Source organism: Rhinopithecus bieti, unplaced genomic scaffold (assembly GCF_001698545.2).
Source record: "Rhinopithecus bieti isolate Rb0 unplaced genomic scaffold, ASM169854v2 scaffold_27016, whole genome shotgun sequence".
NCBI classification, from domain to species: Eukaryota; Metazoa; Chordata; class Mammalia; order Primates; family Cercopithecidae; genus Rhinopithecus; species Rhinopithecus bieti.
Genome location: NW_016812222.1, coordinates 393,731 through 416,528, shown reverse-complemented (window position 1 = coordinate 416,528; position 22,798 = coordinate 393,731). Strand labels below are relative to the sequence as shown.

Genomic DNA, 22,798 nt, shown 5'->3' with positions numbered 1-22,798 from the left:
GCCTCCCGAGTAGCTGGGACTACAGGCGCCTGCCACCATGCCCGGCTAATTTTTTGTATTTTTAGTAGAGACAGGGTTTCACCATGTTAGCCAGGATGGTCTCGATCTCCTGACCTCCTGATCCACCCGCCTGGGCCTACCAAAGTGCTGGGATTACAGGCGTGAGCCACCGCGCCTGGCCTGTTTTACTCTTAATATAGACTATTTCACATTATAAAATAGTCATAGAAATCGGATAGACAAAAACTGAGAAGTCCAAATGCACGTTTTATTTATGATTACGATTATGATTATGATTGAGACGGAGCCTTGCTGTGTCACCCAGGCTGGAGTGCAATGGCACCATCTCGGCTCACTGCAACCTCCGCCACGTGGGTTCAAGTGATTTTCCTGCCTCAGCCTCCTGAGTAGCTGGGATTACAGGTGCCTACCACAACGCCTAGCTAACTTTTTTTTCTATTTTTAGTAGAGACAGGGTTTCACCATGTTGGTCAGGCTGGTCTCGAACTCCTGACCTCAGGTGATCCACCTGCCTCAGCCTCCCAAAGTGCTGGGATTACAGGAGCGAGCCACTGCGCCCAGCCGAAATGCACGTTTTAAAGATTGTTTATTGACTGTTCCTATCAAATCTTTTAAAAAATTCTCTAGTTTACATTAAAAATCTAATTATTCCTTTACAATGAAATGCATAAAATAACATTAATAAATGTTTAGTGAACAAATGACAGATTCCCATCTGTATGAAAAAGTATTCATTGTGTTTTTCAAGACAATCTATTGCAAGATGATCAGAATATCCTGTTAGAAGACATGCATTTGAACAGAGAAATTTCCCTGCCTCCTGAGCCTCCCAGTAGTTTAGCAGGTAGGTTGAAATTTTCCTTTATGAGAAAGTAGTGGGTACTAATGTTTAAATTAAGCCTCAGAACTTCTGAATTTAAGTAGCAATACAGTATAGTGAGAGACAAAGAACAATGTCCTTCAGACTCTGTTAACAATCTGACTGTAGACAATATAAAATAGGAAATTGGACTCTGAGAAAGGTACATTGAAGGGTATTTAGCCAGGATTGGGTTTAGCATGAGAATGCTCTGCCAAAATATTGTGCTTTTGAATTATTAAAATAGTATATGGTACATAGTAAGAAAATTTATTAACTAGTATGGTTTGATAAGCTACATACAATTTGAGAGAAATTATAAATTGAGGATATTTTCCCTACTTGAAATTCATATGGAAGTACTTCAGATGATTTGAGGTATTTTAGTCTGATTTTCTTAAGAATTAAAAGTACAATTAGCCCCATTTTGATTAGCCACAATTTTGATGTTATATTTGCTTTCTAAAACAATAGTAGAAACGGAAAATACAAAGAGCTAAGTAATAAAATTTTACTTATGGTTTTTTATGGGTCAACTGATAAGTATTTAACAGAATACAATTTTTTTTTAGCAGACATATAGTCAAATTTTTATCAGTCATTTACTGTGGTTGCCACCACTGTTTTCACATCTGCATGACTTTAACCCACCCTTAGATGTCTCATGTGCAAAAGGGGATGATGATACTTGACTTACTTGAATACTATTGGTCCCAGACCATATAATCTGTAAGCTTCTTCAACTCTATTAAATAAATGATTCTAAGAATTCAGATGTTCCAGTTAGTAATATGAATCTTCAGTTAGTTTATCTTTGTCTTTAATTCTCACACAGTCCTCTACCCTGCATCCTAACTGTTATTTTTACAATTTCTTTTATGTGGATGTTGATTAGTTGAACCAGATAACCCAGAGTGTATATGTGTACCTGAAAATGAAAAAATGAATGAAACAACATTATTATCAACTGAAGAGGAAGGATTTACCCTTGATCCAATTGATATTTCAGGTCAGAGGCATTTATCATTTTGTTTTAATTTTTAATACACTGTTAACTTATTTACTTTGAGATGTTTGAATAATCACTGAAATATTATAGGAGGTAGTCAATCTAGTACTAGCACTTGTAATACAATAGAGGAGAAGACCGTGAAGGAAATTTTAGATGATCCTTTTGAGGTAGGAAGTGGGACTCAACTCTAGAATTGGGGGTTGGACGCCGGACCAGATGATGATTAGTTACAAGGTGGGTGGGGGGAGCTTTCAATCAGATGCACCCACCAGTGTGCCATGTCAATTTACTGCTGCCATGGCAACACCGGGAATTCACCCTTTTCCATGGCGATGACCCAGTGATTACTACTCCTTCTCCGCATAAACTGGCCCCCTTAATCTGCATGCAATTAAAAGTGGGTATAAATATCACTGCAAAACTGCCCTGAGCTGCTAGTCTGGGCCTACTGGGTAGCCCTGCGCTGTAGCAGCAGTCACAATGCTAGAGCTGTAACACCACCAGAGCTGTAACACTGCCTATTCAGTAAAGCTGTTTTCTTCTACCTCTGACTTGCCCTTGAATTCTTTTCCTGGACAAAGCCAAGAACCCAGATGGGCTAAGCTCCACTCTGGGGCTCATTTGTCCTGTATCTCTGTATCACTTGCATTATATTCAGTCCTGTTCAAACCATGTATCCAGTTTGGGAAACTGAAAAATTTTAAACTAAGTTCAGTTTAGGAATGTATTGAGCCATTACTCTGTGGTGGGCATGGGAATAAAGAAGACACACACATTTTGCTTTTAAGAAGCTTAGAAAACAATCTAGTTAGGAAGATAAATAATCATGCAAGTGAATATAATATAAGGCAGAATAAAAGGGTCAGAAGAGAGGCACAATGACTTCTAGCACTTAACTTCAAACATCATGTTTTAGGGATAAGTAGTAAGTATGAGTCTAATATAACTACTAGTCTAATATAACTAATATAACTAACTAATATAACTAGGTCATTTAGAAACATCCTAGTTTGTAGGTAGTATAATTGATGGGAATTTCAGTTTATAAACTCAGGCATTCAAACAGTAAAGCTTTTTTTTTTTTTTTTTTTTAACTGAGTTCACCACTGAGCCTCTATCTCACTAGGCTGGCAGGAAATTCAATCTGTGTAGCTTCCCTGTCTTCTTTCCATCATGTAGTTCCAGAGTTTGGGGGAGGGGTATAGAAGGTGGAAGGTGGAAGGGAACCTCTGGTTATCAGCCATACCAATTTGTGGTTCTCAGTGCTCCAGCTTACATAGCCTTGGGGATCATCACATAGCCAACCTATCCAGTATCTTGCCTCGTTCCTGGGATTTTACTGAGGCACATCAGCCAGCAAGCAGGTTCCTGTACCTTTTGGCTCCATTGATCTTGGATCTTTATCCATTCTGAGAAATCTAACCCTCTCTCCCCTTTTAGAGCTTTACTAAAGAAAAGCTTAACTTCTGCTTTCTGCCTGCTAAAATTCCCTGATGGAGTGAAATCCTATGGAACCTGCTTGGAATGTCTATGAATTTCAGTGGCAGAGGGAAAAATACACTGGACAAATACAAATTAGTGTTGTAGAAAGTTATTCTATTACATAAGCATTTTAAGGAACCTCCAGATAGGTTGAATTCCCTCTTCCCCACATTTCCTCAGTTGCTCACTTAACAGGTAGATCCCTCTCTAAGCACTTCCAAGCAACACCTGACAAAATGTATCAGCTATTGGTTGCTCAGCATAATTTTCAGAGGGGAGAAGGGATTTTCTTTCCAATGCAACACTGTATGTTGTACTGTGGTAGAAATTTCTTTTCTTTTTTGGAGATAGGGTCTTGCTCTGTTGCCCAGTCTGGAGTGTAGTGGTATGGTCTCAGTTCACTTCAGCCTCTGCCACTCAGGCTTAAGGGATCCACCCATCTCAGCCTCCTGAGTAGCTGGGTTTACAGGTGCATTTTTGTGCATTCTGTGGCTAATTTTTGTATTTTCTGTAGAGATAGGGTTTAGCCATGTTGCCCAGGCTGGACTTGAACTCCTGGGCCCAAGCAATCTGCCCACCTCAGCCTCTTGAAGTGCCAGGATTGCAGGCATGAGCCACTGTGCCTGGCTTAGAAATTTCTTAAGTATTTAGTGTCTACAATATGATTTTAGAAAGCTGTATAACCAATCACATTTGTGCCTATTTCTTATATTTAGACATTGCTGAGAAAAGGAAAGGTAAAAAGAGGAGATTGCTCATAGATCCTGTCAAGGAGCTCAGTAGCAAAGTTATACATAAACAGCTTACTTCCTTTGTGGACACCCTCATGGTTTTGGAACTTGCACCTCCTACCCAAAGATTGATGATGTGGAAGAAGAGGGGAGGAGTGGATACACTTCTGTCAACTGCTGCCCAGGATTTGATTCATGCTGAACTGAAAATGGTAACAGTTTCTATACTTCTACATGACAGCAATGTCTGGTTATAAATAAATAAATAAATAATAAACACATCTTTACATACATACATAACAGAATTTAAACTTGCAAAAAAGTACTTCCTCATTTTGAATTAATTTTCTGGATTGTGTGTATGAATTATAGTTTTTCCTTTTTAGATATGTGCTTGTGTTTTCTTGAATTGCTTTGCTGGTGCAAAACAAAAAAAACAAAAGTGTGTATTTTTACAGTTGTTTACAAAATGCTTTCTGTCCTCTGGCTTTAAACTTGGAAGAAAAATGATACAGAAGGAGTCAGTAAGGGAAGAAGTGGGAAACCAAAATATCATAGGTGAGATTTCTTAATTCTCTTGATGTTGAGGGGAATGTTGTGGCAACAAAAATTTGATGTTTTAAATTTCAAAATGAAGATGGGATCCAATTCCATGTTCTCAAGTATAAATGCTAACTCTGGAAGAGTAGTTGAACTTAAATGAAATTATTACTTCAGTATTGCATTTTTCTGCATTTTGGATTAATTTTGTCCCAGAGATTTCATTAAAAGATGAAGTATATATACTATGTAAACCATTCTTATTATCACTTTTTCTACCTCCTTCACTCTCAAAGGCAGTACTCAAAAATCCTCAAAAAAGAAAATCTTTCTATCTAGCAAGATAACGTTTCAATGTAAAACAACTAACATGAAAAGTCATGTAAGGATAAGAACAGCACTTAATACAGTTAACTTGAGACGGGTATTTCTGTCTACCCAAAAGGCACATGGAATATTAATAATTACTGATTATTATCATGATAATTATAAAGTAATAATAAAACCAATTGATGTGATGAGGGAACCTCCACTTCCTGATCATCCTTCCTGAAGGCATTAAATCTACTGAACGATATACCACAATGGGCTTGAGTTATCCATGTTGTCTTGTGAGTGAATGTGTGAGAGCGTGTGTAGAGGAGATGGTTGGCAGAGAATGGGGAGTGGAGGTGATAAAGAGACAGAGGACAGGAAAGGGAAGATACATATGTGAGACTTGGGAGCAATAAGAAAGTTTGTGTATCCTTTACTTAAATTCTTGGATCCCAACGTGTCTGTCAGAAGTTTTCTTTTGTTACAACCATATCACAATTCAAGTTTGAAAGATATTTTGGTGAAATTGTCTTTATTTCCTTGATAATTTAGAGACATTCATGATGCAAGAGCCAAATTCCCAGCAAGAGTTAAGTAAACCTCAAACTTGGAAGGATGTGATTGGTGGATCTCAGCATAGCTCTTATGAGGATACCAATAAACATATTAACTCTGAGGTAAGTTATCCAGAGAGAATCGTAAACATATTTTATTTTCTACAGATATAGTAAAGGAATGTTGGGACTCTGGTATATTTTCTTACATTTGTATATTCATATTTCATTTTAAGTTGTTTTGCAATTTGTTTACTAAGTAGCAGGGTAAAACATGATTTTCTTCTACAGAATTTTTCCAGGAGTTTAGGATGTAAATCGCAAGATAAGGTGGTTTCATACTGAACTAGTATTTTGCATGATACGTTAAATCAATGATTGTCTGTATGTAAACCTGGTTATATGCTGAGAATCCTACTAGGCCTCATATTCTTTGTGTCATGGAATGTTTTAGAACTGCAGCCAGTATACCTAAGTTTTGCTTCTCATCATAAATTTACCCTTTTATCTCTAAGAATAATATATTTCAGACTCACCAATTACCTTGGCCTTGAATCTGAAAGACTTATCTAAAGATCTATAACCAAAACGAAATTTTAAAAACTTTCTAAGATATATTTTTTTATTTGAAAAACATTACTATTTGAAAACATAATTGGAAATCATATGCTTTGAAATATTTCTCAATTGTTATTTTATTGGTTTACAAATATAAATATTATAGCTATACCAGATAAAAATAAACCAGTGTTTTTCTGGTCTGTTCCATTATCACTGTATTTTGATAACCACACAGGGAATTCAAAGTTAACCCATGTTGAAACTGAATGCCCTTGGAAGGAAAGACAATTTCACAGTGCATTCAAGCAGAAAGTATTTTACTAAATATTTGATAATATACTGGATATTGAGATACTGGGTTGCCAGTACTACTCTCTCCCTCACTTGGGCTCAGGCATTTCTTAAAGTGTACCTACCGAAAATTATGATTAGGTAAACCTGTTTAGTTTATGATATTTTGGAAGGAAAATATAACTGCACTTATCACAGATATAACAAGATAGATTGTCCCATGGGCTTGAAGTAGAGAGAAGAGAGATTGATGTACCAGTTTTTTTGAACCTTTACTCCTTTACCCTATGCTTATGCTTTTTCAATTCTACTCTTATTTTGCTTCCAAAAATGTTAACAAATGTGAAATATAGTCAAGCATGGGAGTGCAAGAACAAGAAGGGACAAGAAAATATTGATTCTGATTAATCATTTTCAAATTTTCATAAAACAGAATTTTTATATATCATAACTGCAAAATTGAGATAGAGTATTCATAGAAATTGAAAGAGAAAAACAAGGCTTCACAAATATGTATATTAAAGAATAAAATGTAACTCCTTATGTTTACTAACAGTTTTTAAAACTGAGTTAAAAAGCAAGTAAACGGCCGGGCGCGGTGGCTCAAGCCTGTAATCCCAGCACTTTGGGAGGCCGAGACGGGCGGATCACGAGGTCAGGAGATCGAGACCATCCTGGCTAACATGGTGAAACCCCGTCTCTACTAAAAAATACAAAAAAACTAGCCGGGCGAGGTGGCGGGCGCCTGTAGTCCCAGCTACTCGGGAGGCTGAGGCAGGAGAATGGCGTAAACCCGGGAGGCGGAGCTTGCAGTGAGCTGAGATCCGGCCACTGCACTCCAGCCTGGGCGACAGAGCGAGACTCCGTCTCAAAAAAAAAAAAAAAAAAAAAAAAAAAAAAAAGTAAACTATCTTAGAGGAGGCCCTTAGTCAAGATTGGGGAGGACACCCGGCGAATGAAGCTTGGAGACAGGTTGAAGATGAAAACGGATTGACAGCTTCTATAGCAATGAGAAGGGAAGGAGATGATAGGGACTAGGAAATTTCTGGCTGTCTCTTTTTCTTTCTTCCTTTATGTCTTCACTCCCCTTCCAGCAGACAGGTTCTTCTTCCCTTTTGCCCGTGACAGCTCCCGCAGTGGTGGCAGGAATCCTATCATGGTCCTCAGTAGGGATATTAATATCCCTTTCCTCACTCTCACTCCCTCTCTGCTTGTCTATTACAGATCTCTTTCCTCTGCCACCTGGTATTGGCATGAGAATAGAGGTAGGGGAGTGGGGCTAGATAAAATGCTTCAAAGCAAAGTGGTCTCAGTAGCACAGCAGTAGAGACTTTTAATGTGAGGCCTGCAGTAGAGAGGGAAAAGGAAAGGAAAAGGATAGGAAACAAGGAGGGAAGGGGCATGCAAGTTCTTCCTTTATGGGAGGCATATGGAAAACAGTAACATTTAAGTCAAAGACTGCCTATCTGGGGTATTTCAGAGATAATATTTTGAGAATGTGGGTAGTATTTTAAACTAGTTTGAGAAATGAGCATTCACATGATTAAAGCATTTAACAAAATTAGATTGTGTCTGTATAACCACTGTCAGATTTACCTAACTTTCCCTAATTTGCTTCAGCAGGATATTGTTGAAATGGTGTCTTTAGCTGCTGAGGAATCATCTTTAACGAATGACTTATTTGCACAAGAAATTGAATGTAGTCCAGTTGAATTGGTAAATATATGTATAGTCTTGGGGATGTTCTTAAAACTTCATTCCTAAATATTTTAACACCTTTTTTATCTGAAACTTGGCTTTTAAAGCTGTCATGTTACTTTCTGAATTTATAATTTAAATTTGTGATTACAACAGAGATGTTTGTGAATAGTTTGATAAAATATTCTGAATTGCTCTGATTTTTTGTGTTTCTGTAATTTCTTTTGAAACTTCAAATACTTTTAAGGGAAAATGTGAGATTTTTGTGCTTATCAAAAGTAGTGACAGGATTAATGTTGAGAATCACTGTTTTAAATTATTGGTATAACATCTCTAGAGAAACAGAACTATATTAAGAGTATGGCCTAGGGCATTTGAAATTTTATCTTATTTACAACAAAAATTGTAGGTAATTTTTCCTTTAACATTATGTGGCACGAGGCTTGTATCTATACAAGGCTTCTGGAAATTTGAAACAAAATCATCTGGTAGTCAGAGGGCCACATGTCAATAGCAAAGACAGAAGTCAAGTCTGATTTACCTGACTCCCTGCTTGTTAACTGTCTTGTTATTCTGGTCTTGTCCCAGCGTACTGAAAACATTTTTAAGATTGTAAGGAATTTTAGTAAAAGTTTTTTAGTAAATAATATAAAAACACCCAGTAAGCCTAATGTTAATTTGTTTCTATAAAATTATCTATATAATGAGTTCCAAGACTATTTGATTGTTTTTCATACAAGGAAAAGAGACCGAATTCTCTAGATAATCTAGGGCGGAATAAATTACCTGAACTTTTTACCTGAAGTATCCAAACAGCTGAGCCAGAAGTGGTTGATTCATTCTTGCTATTCGCTTTGCTTCTATAGATGCAGGTTATTTTCATACATGGTCAAGCAAACCACAACACAGCACAAGTTCAGCTGTTTTAATAATCCACTGGGCTTTCTACACAATAGATTCAGCTGTAGGGTGTCCAGATAGATCAAGTAGACAGGCTTTAGCAGAATGCACAGACTAGTTCTTCTGAGCCTTTCTCTGGTTAGTTTAGTTGTGCATTATAGGTGAAGCGAGAGTCTCATGGACCTTTAACAAAGAGGTTTTTACATTTCAAAAACTGCATTTGTTTATTTAACAATAAAATAAACATTAATAAGTGGGTGTCCTCATTTATCCAAGGACAGACCAGAAAAGAATAATCATAAATTGTAGCTGAAGGGATTTGGAAAACTCTCCAGAATACAGTGACCATATTTTCAAATTAGTCTCTTTGGGATATAAGAAAGCATATAGCATAGGCAGGCCCAGGTAGCTGGTATAGTTGGTGAAAATGGGGACTCAGTAGTTCCCAGGCTGAGTCAAAGAGTCCCTTTAGCCTCACATGATTTAAAATGTCATGCGGAATATTCTGGTGCTTTCTCTAATTGTCTTGGAGTCTATGAAATTAAAAGCACTTTTAGCAAGTGTCTGGGCTCCTATACATGAAGGCTAGACAAACAGTGGACATGTGATGAGAGTGACACAGATGCTTTTGGGCCGCATGGTCAGAATTAGCTTAGGAAAAATTATAAAGTAGGCCAGATTTGTGCCACTTCCCTTCCCCCAACCCCTTGTAAGCCTACTCTTTTATCAGATTCATGAACACCTTTCATATGCCCAGTTTCTGCTCTAACATCATAAGGTGTTAGTTTGTAAGGGATTAGAATAAATTCTTGCAAAGAATTTCAACTACCATTTTAAATATTGAGGTATTTCTGAAAGTGGTTAAGCCTTAAATACCAAAAAAAAAAAAAATCTATTTAGATAACAATGACAGACAATCAGGCAGTGGGTTAATCTTTTTTGGACAAGGCATCTCAAAATCTGAAAGATTTCTAACCCAATTGTACACAAACTACTAAACAGCAGTTATGTTTAGAGCTTCCATTACCAGGTAAGTTCAGATAAAGGCCTTTACAATGCAGAAATAGCTGTATGTTTACTCCTGTCAACTGAGTTCAGATTGACCAGAACTAGGATAGCCCTAGGCAAAAGTTGTTGTCTTTGCTAATTTTACTTTTCAAAGTAACCAAAAGGCCCTGGGCACATTACCAGATAAAGATGGCAGAATCTCCTATTTTGGAGCCTCTTATCAGAAGACACCCTGGAGAGTATGGGTATAATTGTGCAAAGGTGGTTTATATTTGTATGTTAGCCTTATTCTCTTTATAAATAATAAAGACTATAAGCTCTTTATTTGTCAGGACCCATTGTAATAATTGTGTTTCTTGTAGAAGCTAACACTATGATTCGTGAATAGTAAGCGTTTAGTAAAATTTGCTTAAATTTAATATTTTATTTATCAATCATTCAAACAGGAGTCATTGAGGAATGAAGAAAATATTGAGACAGAGAGATGGAATCGAAGAATACTTCAGTTGTTAAATCATTTACGGGTAAGATGCTAGGGTTTGTCAACCCTATTTTTATTTAAAAAAATAAGTAAATACTGACTTCAAGCTTCTAGATATTAATGAAAATGCAGTAATTTTCCTTATTTTTTTGAGGCCAAATTCCACTAGAGTGCAATGATTTTCAGTAGTATACCCAGGGCTAAATATAAAAGTTTGGTTTTGGTGCCTGCATATTCTAATCAACTTCTTACCCACACTCATACCCTTAGATATCTATCTATTCTGTGTCCCATTCTCATTTTTAGCAGGATACCAACTAATTCTCAACATGAAACTTAGTTGATAGCAGTTCAAGAGTGACAGCTCAAATAATTTTCAATTTAATTTATATTTTATGAAAATAATACATGCATATTATTTTAAAAGTTCCATAGCACCATGCAATAAGGCTGAAAAGACAGAAAGGCCTTTGTCCTACCCCTCCTTTCCCTAAGTCCTGCTCACCAGAAGCAACTACATTAAACTGCTTCTTTTAGTATTTATATCTATATTCTTAATAAACATGCTTTTAGTGCTCTTTCTTGGTATTTCAGCTTTAAACTTTACTGAATTCTTTTGACAGAAAACAAAAGTTTAACTTAGTTACCTTCCCCTCCCTACTATACTTTTAGCATAGTGTTATGTGTTTACAGTGTTATATTTGTAATAGTTATGATGCAGGTTTGATTGTGACAGGAAGCCAAAATACTAATGACTTAAAAAAGATAGAAGTTTGTTTATCTCTCAGGTAAAGGTTCAATCTGGTATGGCGGCTATGCTCACAAAGTTGTCAGGGACCCAGGTTTCTCTTGTCTTCTCAAGATCCAAAATGGCTAACTACCCACCAGGTCTGTACTCCAATCAGCAGCAAAGTTTCCTTTAACTGTACAACCCAGAAATTGTATCACTTTTTTTTTTTAATTTTTTTTTTTTGAGACGGAGTCTCGCTCTGTCGCCCAGGCTGAAGTGCAGTGGTGCGATCTCTACTCACTGCAAGCACCGCCTGCCGGGTTCACGCCATTCTCCTGCCTCAGCCTCCAGAGTAGCTGGGACTACAGGCGCCCACCACCGCGCCCAGCTAATTTTTTGTATTTTTAGTAGAAATGGGGTTTCACCGTGGTCTCGATCTCCTGACCTCGTGATCCCCCCCGCCTCGGGCTCCCAAAGTGCTGGGATTACAGGCGTAAGCCACCGCGCTGGCCAGAAATTTTATAACTTTTAACGCTTCATTGACCAGCACTTAATCACATTACTGCATCTAGCTGGGAAACGCAGTCTTTATTTGGTAAGCTTAGTCCCAGCTAATAATTCCATTACTATAGAAGAAGAGAATGGAAATTAAAGGACAACTAGCAGCTGCTGCCATAAATACTGTATAAAAATTAGTTTACATTGAAGCGTCATAGCGTGATTACATTTCTTGTCAAGTTTATGATTGTTTTGTCATTAGGCTTTTTTCAAGTTAATCATTACCTCATTTTTTTTCATTTGCTCAGTCTATAAACCCATTTTAATTACTTTTCCAAGCTCAGACAATATGACCAAACTCTGACAAAATACCATTTTATGATTTTATAATATTTTATAATATCTCTTATCAAGTGATCCATCAGTTCCTTTTTTTTTCCTTAAAGGTATCTCTCTGGGGGTTCACCATCCTCTTGTTCTGATTGATACAAACCAGTTGCTCTTTAGGTCTGCTCCATAGTTTTTGTCTTGGGATATTGCTTTGTCATAAACATGAGAATGTGTCTCTTTCCTGTATGTATTATTTCCTCTGTGGTTTTGGGTGCTTTGATCTTCCTTTATCTTAAATTTTTTGGTGGTTAACATCCTTTCATGATTTCCCAAGATAAATAGTTCATAAGAGATAGAGACCCTCCATACCAGCCTGAGCATTTCTTCTACCTTTAACATGACTGTCTCTAGACATAAGTTGAAAATATATTTCTCTCAGATGTTGAAGGCTTTGTAACATTGCCAAGATTCTTGTGATGTTATTGAGAGGTCAGATGTTGCCTTAGTTGGTGATCCTTTGTAAGAAATCTATTTTCTTTCTGGAAGCTTTTGATCTTTTATTATTATTATTATTATTATCCCTGGCACTCTGGAATTTCATGATGTGCTTTGGGTTTTTTTTTCTTTCATTTGTTGTGCTTACCATGTAGTGTGTTCTTTTATATGGAAATTTCATGTTCCTGAGTTTTAGAAAATTTTTTAAAATTTCTTGAACTTTCTCCTTATTATTATTATTTTTTAAAGTTTTTCATAGAGTCAAGGTCCTACTGTGTTGCTCAGGCTGGTTTCAAACTCCTGGCCTCAATTTCCTTGTTATTTGTCTGCCTGAAGGGCCAATGGGTCAGATGTTGGATGTCCTGAACTGCTCCTTTAATTTTAAAAACATCTTTTATCCTCTATATTAATTTCCTTTTATTTGTGTTTTTCTACTCTCTAGATTTCTTCAACTTTGTCTTCTAGACTTCACTGAATTTTATATCTGCTTTCACCTTTTGTTTTCCAGGAGTTTTTTCTTGTTTACTAACCTTTTGTTTTATAGCATCATGATATTTTTATTTAATTATTTAATTAGGTTTTTAAGCAGCTTTGTTGAGATATTATTAACATGCAGTAAACTATTTCTATTTAAAGTATGCATTAGATAAGTCTTGACATATGCATACAACTGTAAAACCTTCACCACAATCAAGGAGTAAACATATCTCAAACCAGAAAAAGTTTCCTTGTGCCCCTTGTGAATCCCTCATTTGCATACTTCCAACTGGCACCCCCATTCCCAAGCAACCACTGATCTGCTTCCTCTCACTATTATCCTAGCCATTTTCATGGATACAATGAAAACTTCTTAACTTCAGAGATTGCACTTCTGCTCCCTGCATTATCTTTCCTTAGTGATGTTGTTGAATGCATTCCTTTTTGCTGTTTAATATTAGAGATTTTACTCAAATGTCTTGTAGATCCTAGGATTATCTGTTTTTATTTAAGATAGAGACACCAAAAAACTGATTGGAAGTTATATACGCATGAAGGCTTGTAGACTTATGGTCTTTATACTGAGGTCATTGGGTGGCACCCCTCACCTTCCCCAGATTGTATTATGTAACTGGGCTTTGTTCTCCCTCAGAATAGTTGGCTTTTCCAGAGTAATCTTTAAGTCTACTGCCTAGGACATGTAAGCACGATGTCAGTAGCTCAGGAATCAAAAGGAGATAAAGGAGAGGCTGGTTATCTCACTGTTCAGAGTGTAGAATTTCCCTTAATCCCACTGTTTGAGGTATGACACTTCACCATCCACAGCGCTAGTGCCTTAAGTCCAAAGCCTCAATGCTTGGTATCTCCAGAAGGGCAGCGTCACACCTTCTGCTATGTGAGTAGTGGTCTCTGATTCTGTGAGGTGGTGGAGTGGACAGAAGGGCTAACTGTTCCTAAGTAGATTCTCAAGTAATTCTCCTGTTTTCAGCTTAATCCCTCTCCCCAGTTTATGATACACTGATGTCTCCAATTCCTGAGCTTTTCCAAGGTACTGTATCTCACTCAGAGCGGCTTGCTTTTTGCTGGCTTCCCCGCTGCCAGCATTTAGGATTCAGTTGTCTCTACTCTACTAAGTCAGTTATGTCTTCCACTTTCTTTGTCTTTGTCTCCTTCCTTTGTCACTTTTTCTTCCTTTACCTTCATTTCAGAAAGGTTTCTGAAGAGAACACAAATAAACACTTATGTTTAATCTTGCATATTTGTCCCTTTAGGGTTTTTCAAAAGAATTCTTGAAATTGAAAAAGCTGTCCTTGTTCTCTCCCGGGAGGAAAAAGCCATCCATTTCTTATCTTTTCTCTCAAGGCAGGGAATAAATGTAGGCTGGATATGCCATCTTTGAAAGGTTACTCACCCTGGGCTACACCTTTGGTTAAGATAAAGTATGATAATGTATTTAATTTATTAATTTGTTGAATGTTATAGACAAGCAAAACCTTGTATATGGTATTTCTAAATATGCTTCACAACTGTCCGAGGAGTATGATACCCCTAGGGACATTGGCCAGTATTCACTACAGTGTTTCTTTCTTTTTTTTTTTTTTTTTTTCTTTTTTTGAGATGGAGTCTCACGTCACCCATGCTAGAGTGCAGTGGTGTGATCTCGGCTCACTGCAACCTCTTCCTCCTGGTTTCAAGCGATTCTCCTGCCTCAGCCTCCCAAATAGCTGGGATTACAGGCACATGCCACCATGCCCAGCTCATTTTTGTATTTTTAGTACAGACAGGGTTTCACCGTGTTTGCCAGACTGGTCTGGAATTCCTGACTTCAAGTGATCCGCCCTCCTTTGCCTCCCAAAGGATTATAGGCGTGAACCACTGCACCTGGCCACACTGCAGTATTTCTAACTAAAAAATTATACTTCTCTAGGAATCTGATTCCAAATCCTAGTCTTCATGAAAAGAATTATGTTCATCCATAATTAAAATACTTTATTGTACCTCAGTTATTTTCAGTAGGTACACAGATGTCATATAGTGAATCCAACATCTTTTTAATCTGTGCAAAGAAATTGGGAGTTGTTTACATAGTCATAATCCCCTGACACTGAAACTAGAGTTGTTTATAGTCAACACCAACACTAGTACCTTTAAGTAGAAGAAGACTGATAGGCTGATCATTTTCACTGTATTTGAAGCCTCCCAAAGTCCTGTGGATTTTTTTTTTTTTTGTCTCTGCAAATATAGACTAATTGCCCTTTCCACAGGAGCCATTTATGTTAACGTCCATTTTAAAAAGGTCTAACATTTGTGTAACACATTACAAATTTGTATAACATTTTGGAATTCTTTTGCATGCGTGTTCTTCACGAACCAAGCTTGTGTCAGTGACTTGTTTTGTTTTTATGTTTACTAAGGAGTCATTTCCCTTTTTCCACTTAAGGATTTTATAGTCATTTATCCAAAATGTTAATATTTTGTTGTTCATTATGCATTTATAGCTGGCTTTACTTCTAATGATCTTGTTTCCCTTTTCTTTTTTCTTTTCTAACTATTTTCCCAGGAATCTAACAAGATGGGAATGCAGTCCTTTAGTCTGATGAAGCTCTGTAGAAATAGCGACCGAAAACAAGCAGCTGCCAAATTTTATAGCTTTCTTGTCCTAAGAAAACAGCGGGCTATCGAGCTGAGCCAGAGTGCTCCCTATGCAGATATTATAGCTACAATGGGACCAATGTTTTATAACATGTGAAGGAAACCCAGACATATAGATTTATGTCATCACTGGAATTTCTGTGTAGATTGTTCAGTTTAATGCAGAAGCCATCTGGAAGCAGCTGAAGGTCTGATCCATTTCATAGATAGGCTGACCTATTTCCTCTCTGTAGTTCAGAATAATCATAGCTAGAATTGGAAACCTACATGCTTACAAAGAAATACTTTAAATTCTGTTTTGTTTTGTTTTTTGTTTTTTTAAGGACAAAGGACTCACTATGTTGCCCAGGCTGGACTTGAACTCTGGGCTCAAGTGATTCTCCTGCCTCAGCCTCCTGAATAGCTGGGACTACAGGCACATGCCACCATACCTGGCTCAGAAGTACTTAATTATAGCTAAGTAACTTTTTTTTTTTGAGATGGAGTCTCGCTCTGTTGCCCAGGCTGGAGTGCAGTGGCTGGATCTCAGCTCACTGCAAGCTCTGCCTCCCGGGTTTATGCCATTCTCCTGCCTCAGCCTCTCAAGTAGCTGGGACTACAGGCACCTGCCACCTCGTCCAGCTAGTTTTTTGTATTTTTTTAGTAGAGACGGGGGTTTCACCATGTTAGCCAGGTTGGTCTCGATCTCCTGACCTCGTGATCCGCCCGTCTCGGCCTCCCAAAGTGCTGGGATTACAGGCTTGAGCCACCGCGCCCAGCCAGTTAAGTAATTTTTTTAACTTAGCTGATTTGAATATATAGCATTTATCATTTCCCTGACTTGAATGTTGCATTTAGCATACATTTAGTATGCATTTTAAAATGCTATATGTTTTGACAAACATTCAAAGATGTTTCTTAAAAGGCTATTTTACATTGGAGTGTTTACTTGAATTTTGTGGGGTTAATGACGAAAACTTCCTTATTTCTACACAGACAGTTTATTTGATTGCAATGCATATCATCCTTGATTTGACCTAATGCTATGGTTTTTAATCCAACATTTTAAAATTGAAGAGTTACAAAGCTCATCTTTGCTTCAAATTACCTGTGTGGGTTTTAGTCTATTTATAGGTCATTTAACCTTTTTATTTACTATTTAATGATTATTATAATCACCATTAATGTGTCAGCAAAACTAAATCTGCTTTTTATGTTTAAAAAAATTAGCAGACACTTGTTCCGCATGTTGTTTGCAGCTACAGTCTGAGTAAAGATCACCAAAATAAATGTTCTTTTGCTTGGCGTTTACCGAACATTTTTGACGTTAAAACTGTTGTTTTCCTTTTTTCTTAATTGAAGTTTGAGTTAGGACATTTTCATATTATGCTCTGTGAGCACCATCATACACTGTAAAGTGAAGCCTATGGTACTTATTAAAATGTTGTTGTATATGGAAATATGCTGCAAACAACAAATTCTAAATAGCCTCTCTAAATGTATTAGCTATAAATTTTAAATGGCAAAATTGCCTTTTTAAAATTTCTTTTATTTTTTTAAATTAACATACAGAAAAATTGACTTCTTAATTTTGGTGCACAGTTCTGTGAATTTTAACATATGTGTAGAGTCCTGTAACCATCTCCACAATTAGGATTCCAGCAGTAACATGACCCTAAAAAATTCGCTGTATTATCCCTTTGTAGTAACATCCTTCCCCCATATAACATCTGGCAACTACTCTTCTCTATGACTACACTTTTGTCTTTTGAAAATGTCATAAAATGGAATCATATAGCATGTAACCTTTCGATACTGGCTTCTTTCACTCATAAATGTCTTTGAGATTCATCAAGTGGTTGCATGTGTCAGTGGTTTGTTCCTACTTATTGCTGAATAATATTCTGTTGCCTAGATATACCACAGTTTATTTATCCATTTATCCATTGAAAGATCTTTAAGTTGTTTCCAGTTTTGACAATTATTAATAGAGCTTCATACATTTGTGTACATTTTTGTGTAGATACAAGTTCTTATTTGTCTAGGGTAAATATCTAGAAATGGGATTGGGATTGCTGGGTTGTATAGCAAGTATATGTTTAACTTTAGAAGAAATTACGAAATTATTTTCCAGAGTGGATGTACCATTTTGCATTCCCAGTAACCATGTAAGAGTTCCAGTTGATTTTTTTGTTTACTCTTTATTTTGAGATAATTGTAGATTCACATGCAGTTGTGAGAAATAATACAGAGATCCCATATATCAGTTTACCTCAATGGTAACATCTTGCATAACTTTAGTATAATACACAACTAGGAAGTTGGCATGGACACTATCCACCCAGCTTATTCAGACATCACCAGTTTTATATGCACTCATTTTGTGTATGTATTAATTCTATGCAATTTTATCACATGTGTAGGTTTGTGTGGCCACCACCATCGTCAAGAAACAGAACAGTTCCATCACAAGGATCACTTGTGCTACCCTTTGTTAGCCACAGCCATCTCCCTCCTTACTGTCCTCCCTGGCTCCTAAAACCCACTAACCTGTTCTCCATGTGTATAATTTTGTCATTAGCACAATTAACTTTTATGGATTAGCCTTGTATCCTATGAACTTGCTAAACTCACAAATTAGTTCCAGGTGTTTTTGTTTTACATAAATGGAATTAAACAATGTTTTGCCTTTTTTTTTTTTTTTTTTGAGACAGAGTCTCGCCCTGTCACCCAGGCTGAAGTGCAGTGGCACGATCTTGGCTCACTGCAGCATCGACCTCCTGGGTTCAAGCGATTCTCTTGCCTCAGCCTCCTGAGTAACTGTGATTACAGGGGCGTGCCACCATGCCTGGCTAATTTTTTTGTATTTTTAGTACAGATGGGGTTTCACCATGTCAGCCAGGCTAGACTCAAACTCCTGACCTCAATTGATCCACCCGCCTTGGCCTCCCAAAGTGCTGGGATTACAGGTGTGAGCCACCACTCCTGGCAATGTTTTGCCTTTTGTATCTGGTTCCTTTCACCTAGTATAAAGGTTTCAGGTTTTATCCATGTTGTAGAATGTATCTGTACATCACTCCTTGTTATGGCCAAATAATACTCCATTGTATGAATATACCACATTTTGTTTATCCACTCATCAGCTGATGGACATATGGATTGTTTCCACTTTTGAACTACTATGAATAATGCTGCTATCAACATTAGTACCTACGTTTTTGTGTATATAAGTTTTTATTTTTCTTGGTTATATACCTAGGCGTGGAATTGCCAGGTCACATGATAACTTTATGTTTAACTTTTTGAGGAGCTGTCAAACTGTTTTCCAAAGTAGCTGCACCATACTACATTTCTACCAGCAATACATCAGAGTTCCAATTTCTTAATATCCTTGACAATACTTGTTATTGTCCCTTTTTAAAATTATAGCAATCCTAGTGAGCATCTCATGGTTTTGATTTGCATTTTCCTAATGACTAATTATGTTGAATATCCTTTCATGTGGATTTGTCATCTGATATTGGTCTGTATTTTTCTTTTACTGTCTTTTTCTGGTTTTGGTATCAGGGTTATACTGGCCTCATAAAATAACTTAGAAAGTGTTTCCTCCTATTCTAGTTTTCTACAATAGATTGTGTGCATTTGTGTTATTTCTTCTTGAAATAGTTGATAGAATTCACCCATAAACAATCTGGATCTGGATATTTATATTTTATAAAGTTTTTTTAACTATGAATTCAGTTTTTTAAATAGTTGTAGGATTATTCAGTTATTTATATCATTTTGAATGAGTTTGGGTAGTTTCTTATTTTAAGCAATTGATCTATTTCATCTACATTGGTGAGTTTATGTGTGTAGAGTTGTTCAGAGTATTCCCTTATTATCCTTTTAGTGTCTGTGGGGTCCATAGTAATAACCCCTCTTTCATTTCAGACATTGTTAATATGTTTTCTCTTTTCAGTTGTGCTAGAGGCTTATTAATTTTATTGATCTTTTAAAAAGATTTTCTCTTTTGTTTTTCTGCTTTCTGTTTCATTTCGTTTATTCCTGCTTTTACATTTATTATTATTTTCCTTTGACTTGCTTTGGGCTTATTTTGCTCTTTCTAGTTTTATTAAGGTGGAGGCTTAGATAACTGATTTGAGATCTTCTCTCCTTTCTAATGTAAACACATAAAGCTCTATGTTTCCCTCTAGGCACTGCTTTAGCTGCATCACACAGATGCTTATATGTTATATCTTCACTTTTGTTCTGTTAAAAATATTTTCTAATTTCCCTTGAGACTTGCAGGTCTTTTACCTGCAGATTATTTAGAAGTATAGTATGTTCAGTTTCTAAGGAATATTTCCAGTAATTGGTTTTGAGTTTAATTCCATTATGGTGAGAGAACATGCTTTAAATGATTTCAATTCTTTTAAATTCATTAAGATTTATTTTATGACCCTATACTAAGTTGAAAATTTGTGTATACGTTTTGACTCCCCAACAACTTAACTACTAATAGCCTACTGTTGACCAGAAGTCTTACCTATAATATAAACTGCCGATTAGCACATATGTTGTATATGTATTATATACTGTATTCTTACAATAAAGCAAGCTAGAGAAAAGAAAATGTTATTAAGAAAATCACAAGGAAGAGAAATATATTTTCTATTCATTAAGTAGAAGTGGATCAACATAAAGGTCTTCATCTTCACATTGAGTAGGCTGAGGAGGAGGAGAAAGAGGAGGGGTTAGTGTTGCTGTCTCAGGGATGGCAGAGTCAGAAGAAAATCCACATAGAAATGGACACACACAGTTCAAAGCTGTGTTGTTCAAGGATCAACTCTGTTCTGCATTTGTTAGGTGGAGTGTTCTATAAATGTCAGTTGGACCTAGTTGGTTCATAGTGTTGTTTAGTTCCTCTACATCCTTGTTTATTTTGTCTACTAGTTCTATCAGTTACTGATAAAAAAATGTGTCTCCAGCTATAATTGTGGATCTATTTATTTCCCCTTTCCATTCTGTCAGTTTTTGCTTTATATATTTTGAAGCTCTTTTATTAGGTGCATATACATTTATAATTATTACATCTTCTTGGTGAAATGACCCTTTTATTATTTTATAATTATCTTTATTCCTGGTAATATTTTTTGCTCTGTAGTCTACTTTTTCTAATATTAATATAGTTATTCCATCTTTCCTTTGATTAGTATTTGCATGGTATATCTTTTTTTATCTTTTGCTTTTAGCCTACCTATATCATTCATTATAGTTAAAGTGAATTTCTTGTAGACTGCATTAAATAATTTTCTTATCCATTTGGATAATCTCTATTTTAATTGAAGTGTAAATTTTAGATCACTTATATTTAATGTAATTATTGACATTTTTGGATTTTGGATTTTATTTAGGATTTTGGATTTTTTTTTTTTTTTTTTTTTTTTTTTTTTTTTTTTTTTTTTTACTGTTTGTTCCCTTTAATTTTATTCCCCTGTTTTCCCCTTTCTTGCCTTCTTTAGGAATATTTGGAATTTTTTGGAATTCCATTTTACTTCTTTTCTTTTTTCTGACAGAGTCTCACTCTGTTGCCCAGGCTGGAGTGCAGAGGTGCAGTCTCAGCTCACTACAACCTCTCCCTCCCGGGTTCAAGCAATTCCCGTGCCTCAGCCTCCTGAGTAGCTGGGATTACAGGTACACACCACCCCACTCAGCTAGTTTTTGTATTTTTAATAGAGACCGGGTTTTGTATTTTTAATACAGACCTGTTGGCCAGGGTTGTCTTGAACTCCTGGCCTCAAGTGATCCACCCACCTCTACCTCCCAAAGTTCTGGGATTACAGGCATAAGCCACTGCACCCGGCCCATTGTGTTTTTTTGTTTTTTGTTTTTTGTTTTTTTATCATTTTTTTTGTTATAGATTTTAAAAATAGCTATTCTAGGGGTTACAAAATACATACTTAACTTTTCATGCCCTACTTAGAATTGATATTTTACCACTTCAAGAGGAGTGTAAAAATCTTACACCATATAGGTCCCTTTATATTGTAAAGGAATATACATACTCCTCCTTTATATTGTACTTGTCTTATCTACATACATTAAACCCCCATCAACAATTGTTACTTTCAACTGTCAAACATATTTTAAAAGATCAAGAGAAGATAGCCTATTAAATTTACCCAAATATTTACCATTTTTGTTCTCCTTCCTTCCTGATGTTCCAAATTTCTTTCTAATATAATGTCCCTTTTGTCTGAAGAATTTAATTCAGTAGTTCTTTTAGAGCAAGTGTGCTGGCAATGAATTATCTTCATTTTCCTTAATTGGAGAATGTGTTTATTTCACTTCCTAAAGTGAAATTTCAAAATTTCTAAAGGATATTTTGCTGGGTTCAAAATCCTGGTTGACAACCCTTTAAGCAATTTAAAAAATTTGTTCTATATTCTGCCCTCCATGGTTTCTGGTAAGAAATCCACAGTTATTTAAATTATTATTCCTGGTTTTTTTTTTTTTTTTTTTTTGAGACAGGGTCTTGCTCTGTCACCCAGGCTACAGTGCAATGGTGCAGTCAGTCATGGCTCACTGCAACCTCGACCTCCCGGGCTCCAGCAATCTTCCCACTTCAGCCTCCCGAGTAACTGGGACTACAGGCAAACGCCACTACACACAGCTGATTTTTGTATTTTTTGTAGAGGTGGGGTCTTGCCATATTGCCCAGGCTGTTCTCAAACTCCTGGCCTCAAGCAATCTGCCTCTTGGCCTCCCAAAGTGCAGGGATTACAAGTGTGAGCCACTGCATCCAGCCTATTCCTGTATTATTAATGCATCATTTTTCTCTGACTGCTCTCAAGATCTTGTTTTGTTTTTAATTTTCAGCAGTAACTGAAAACTATTATTATTATCATTATCATCATTTGGTTTATCCTCTCTAGGGTTCACCAGAATGCTGGAGTTTGGAGCTTTATTTACTCTGTTCTGCTTTGCTGCCTACTTTCCACAATTGAACTTGCATCTGGGACCAGGTGGTAGGAGGACAGAGACAAAAAAACAGCAGGGACTCACCCTCCCTCAGGACTACAGCTACTTTTATTGAAGTAGTTTCTCCTCGCTCAGAGTTTTAGACACCTGTGTCTGCTGTCACAGACACCACTGCAGGATGGCCTAGAGACTGGGTCATGAGACAATGGAGAAAAGATTTG

General features: G+C 36.5%; 1 protein-coding gene across 3 annotated transcripts in view; it reads left to right on the top strand.

Moving 5' to 3' along the window:
- RAD21L1 (RAD21 cohesin complex component like 1) overlaps nucleotides 1–21,217 on the top strand; it is a 34,011-nt gene extending 12,794 nt beyond the window's left edge. Inside the window, exons 7-15 of one of the 3 annotated variants that reach the window (XR_001889883.1) lie at nucleotides 770–865; nucleotides 1,776–1,889; nucleotides 4,091–4,317; nucleotides 4,564–4,663; nucleotides 5,513–5,637; nucleotides 7,987–8,082; nucleotides 10,419–10,496; nucleotides 15,544–15,823; nucleotides 21,173–21,217. Coding sequence is in view for 2 of the 3 variants with exons in the window: in XM_017895750.1 (XP_017751239.1) it covers nucleotides 770–865; nucleotides 1,776–1,889; nucleotides 4,091–4,317; nucleotides 4,564–4,663; nucleotides 5,513–5,637; nucleotides 7,987–8,082; nucleotides 10,419–10,496; nucleotides 15,544–15,732 (1,025 nt within the window). In the remaining variant the exon portion in view is untranslated. Of the gene's footprint in view, nucleotides 1–769; nucleotides 866–1,775; nucleotides 1,890–4,090; nucleotides 4,318–4,563; nucleotides 4,664–5,512; nucleotides 5,638–7,986; nucleotides 8,083–10,418; nucleotides 10,497–15,543; nucleotides 15,970–21,172 lie in introns of those variants that run through there. The other 2 variants (XM_017895753.1, XM_017895750.1) reach the window with 2 other exon arrangements.
- Nucleotides 21,218–22,798: the final 1,581 nt, after the last annotated feature.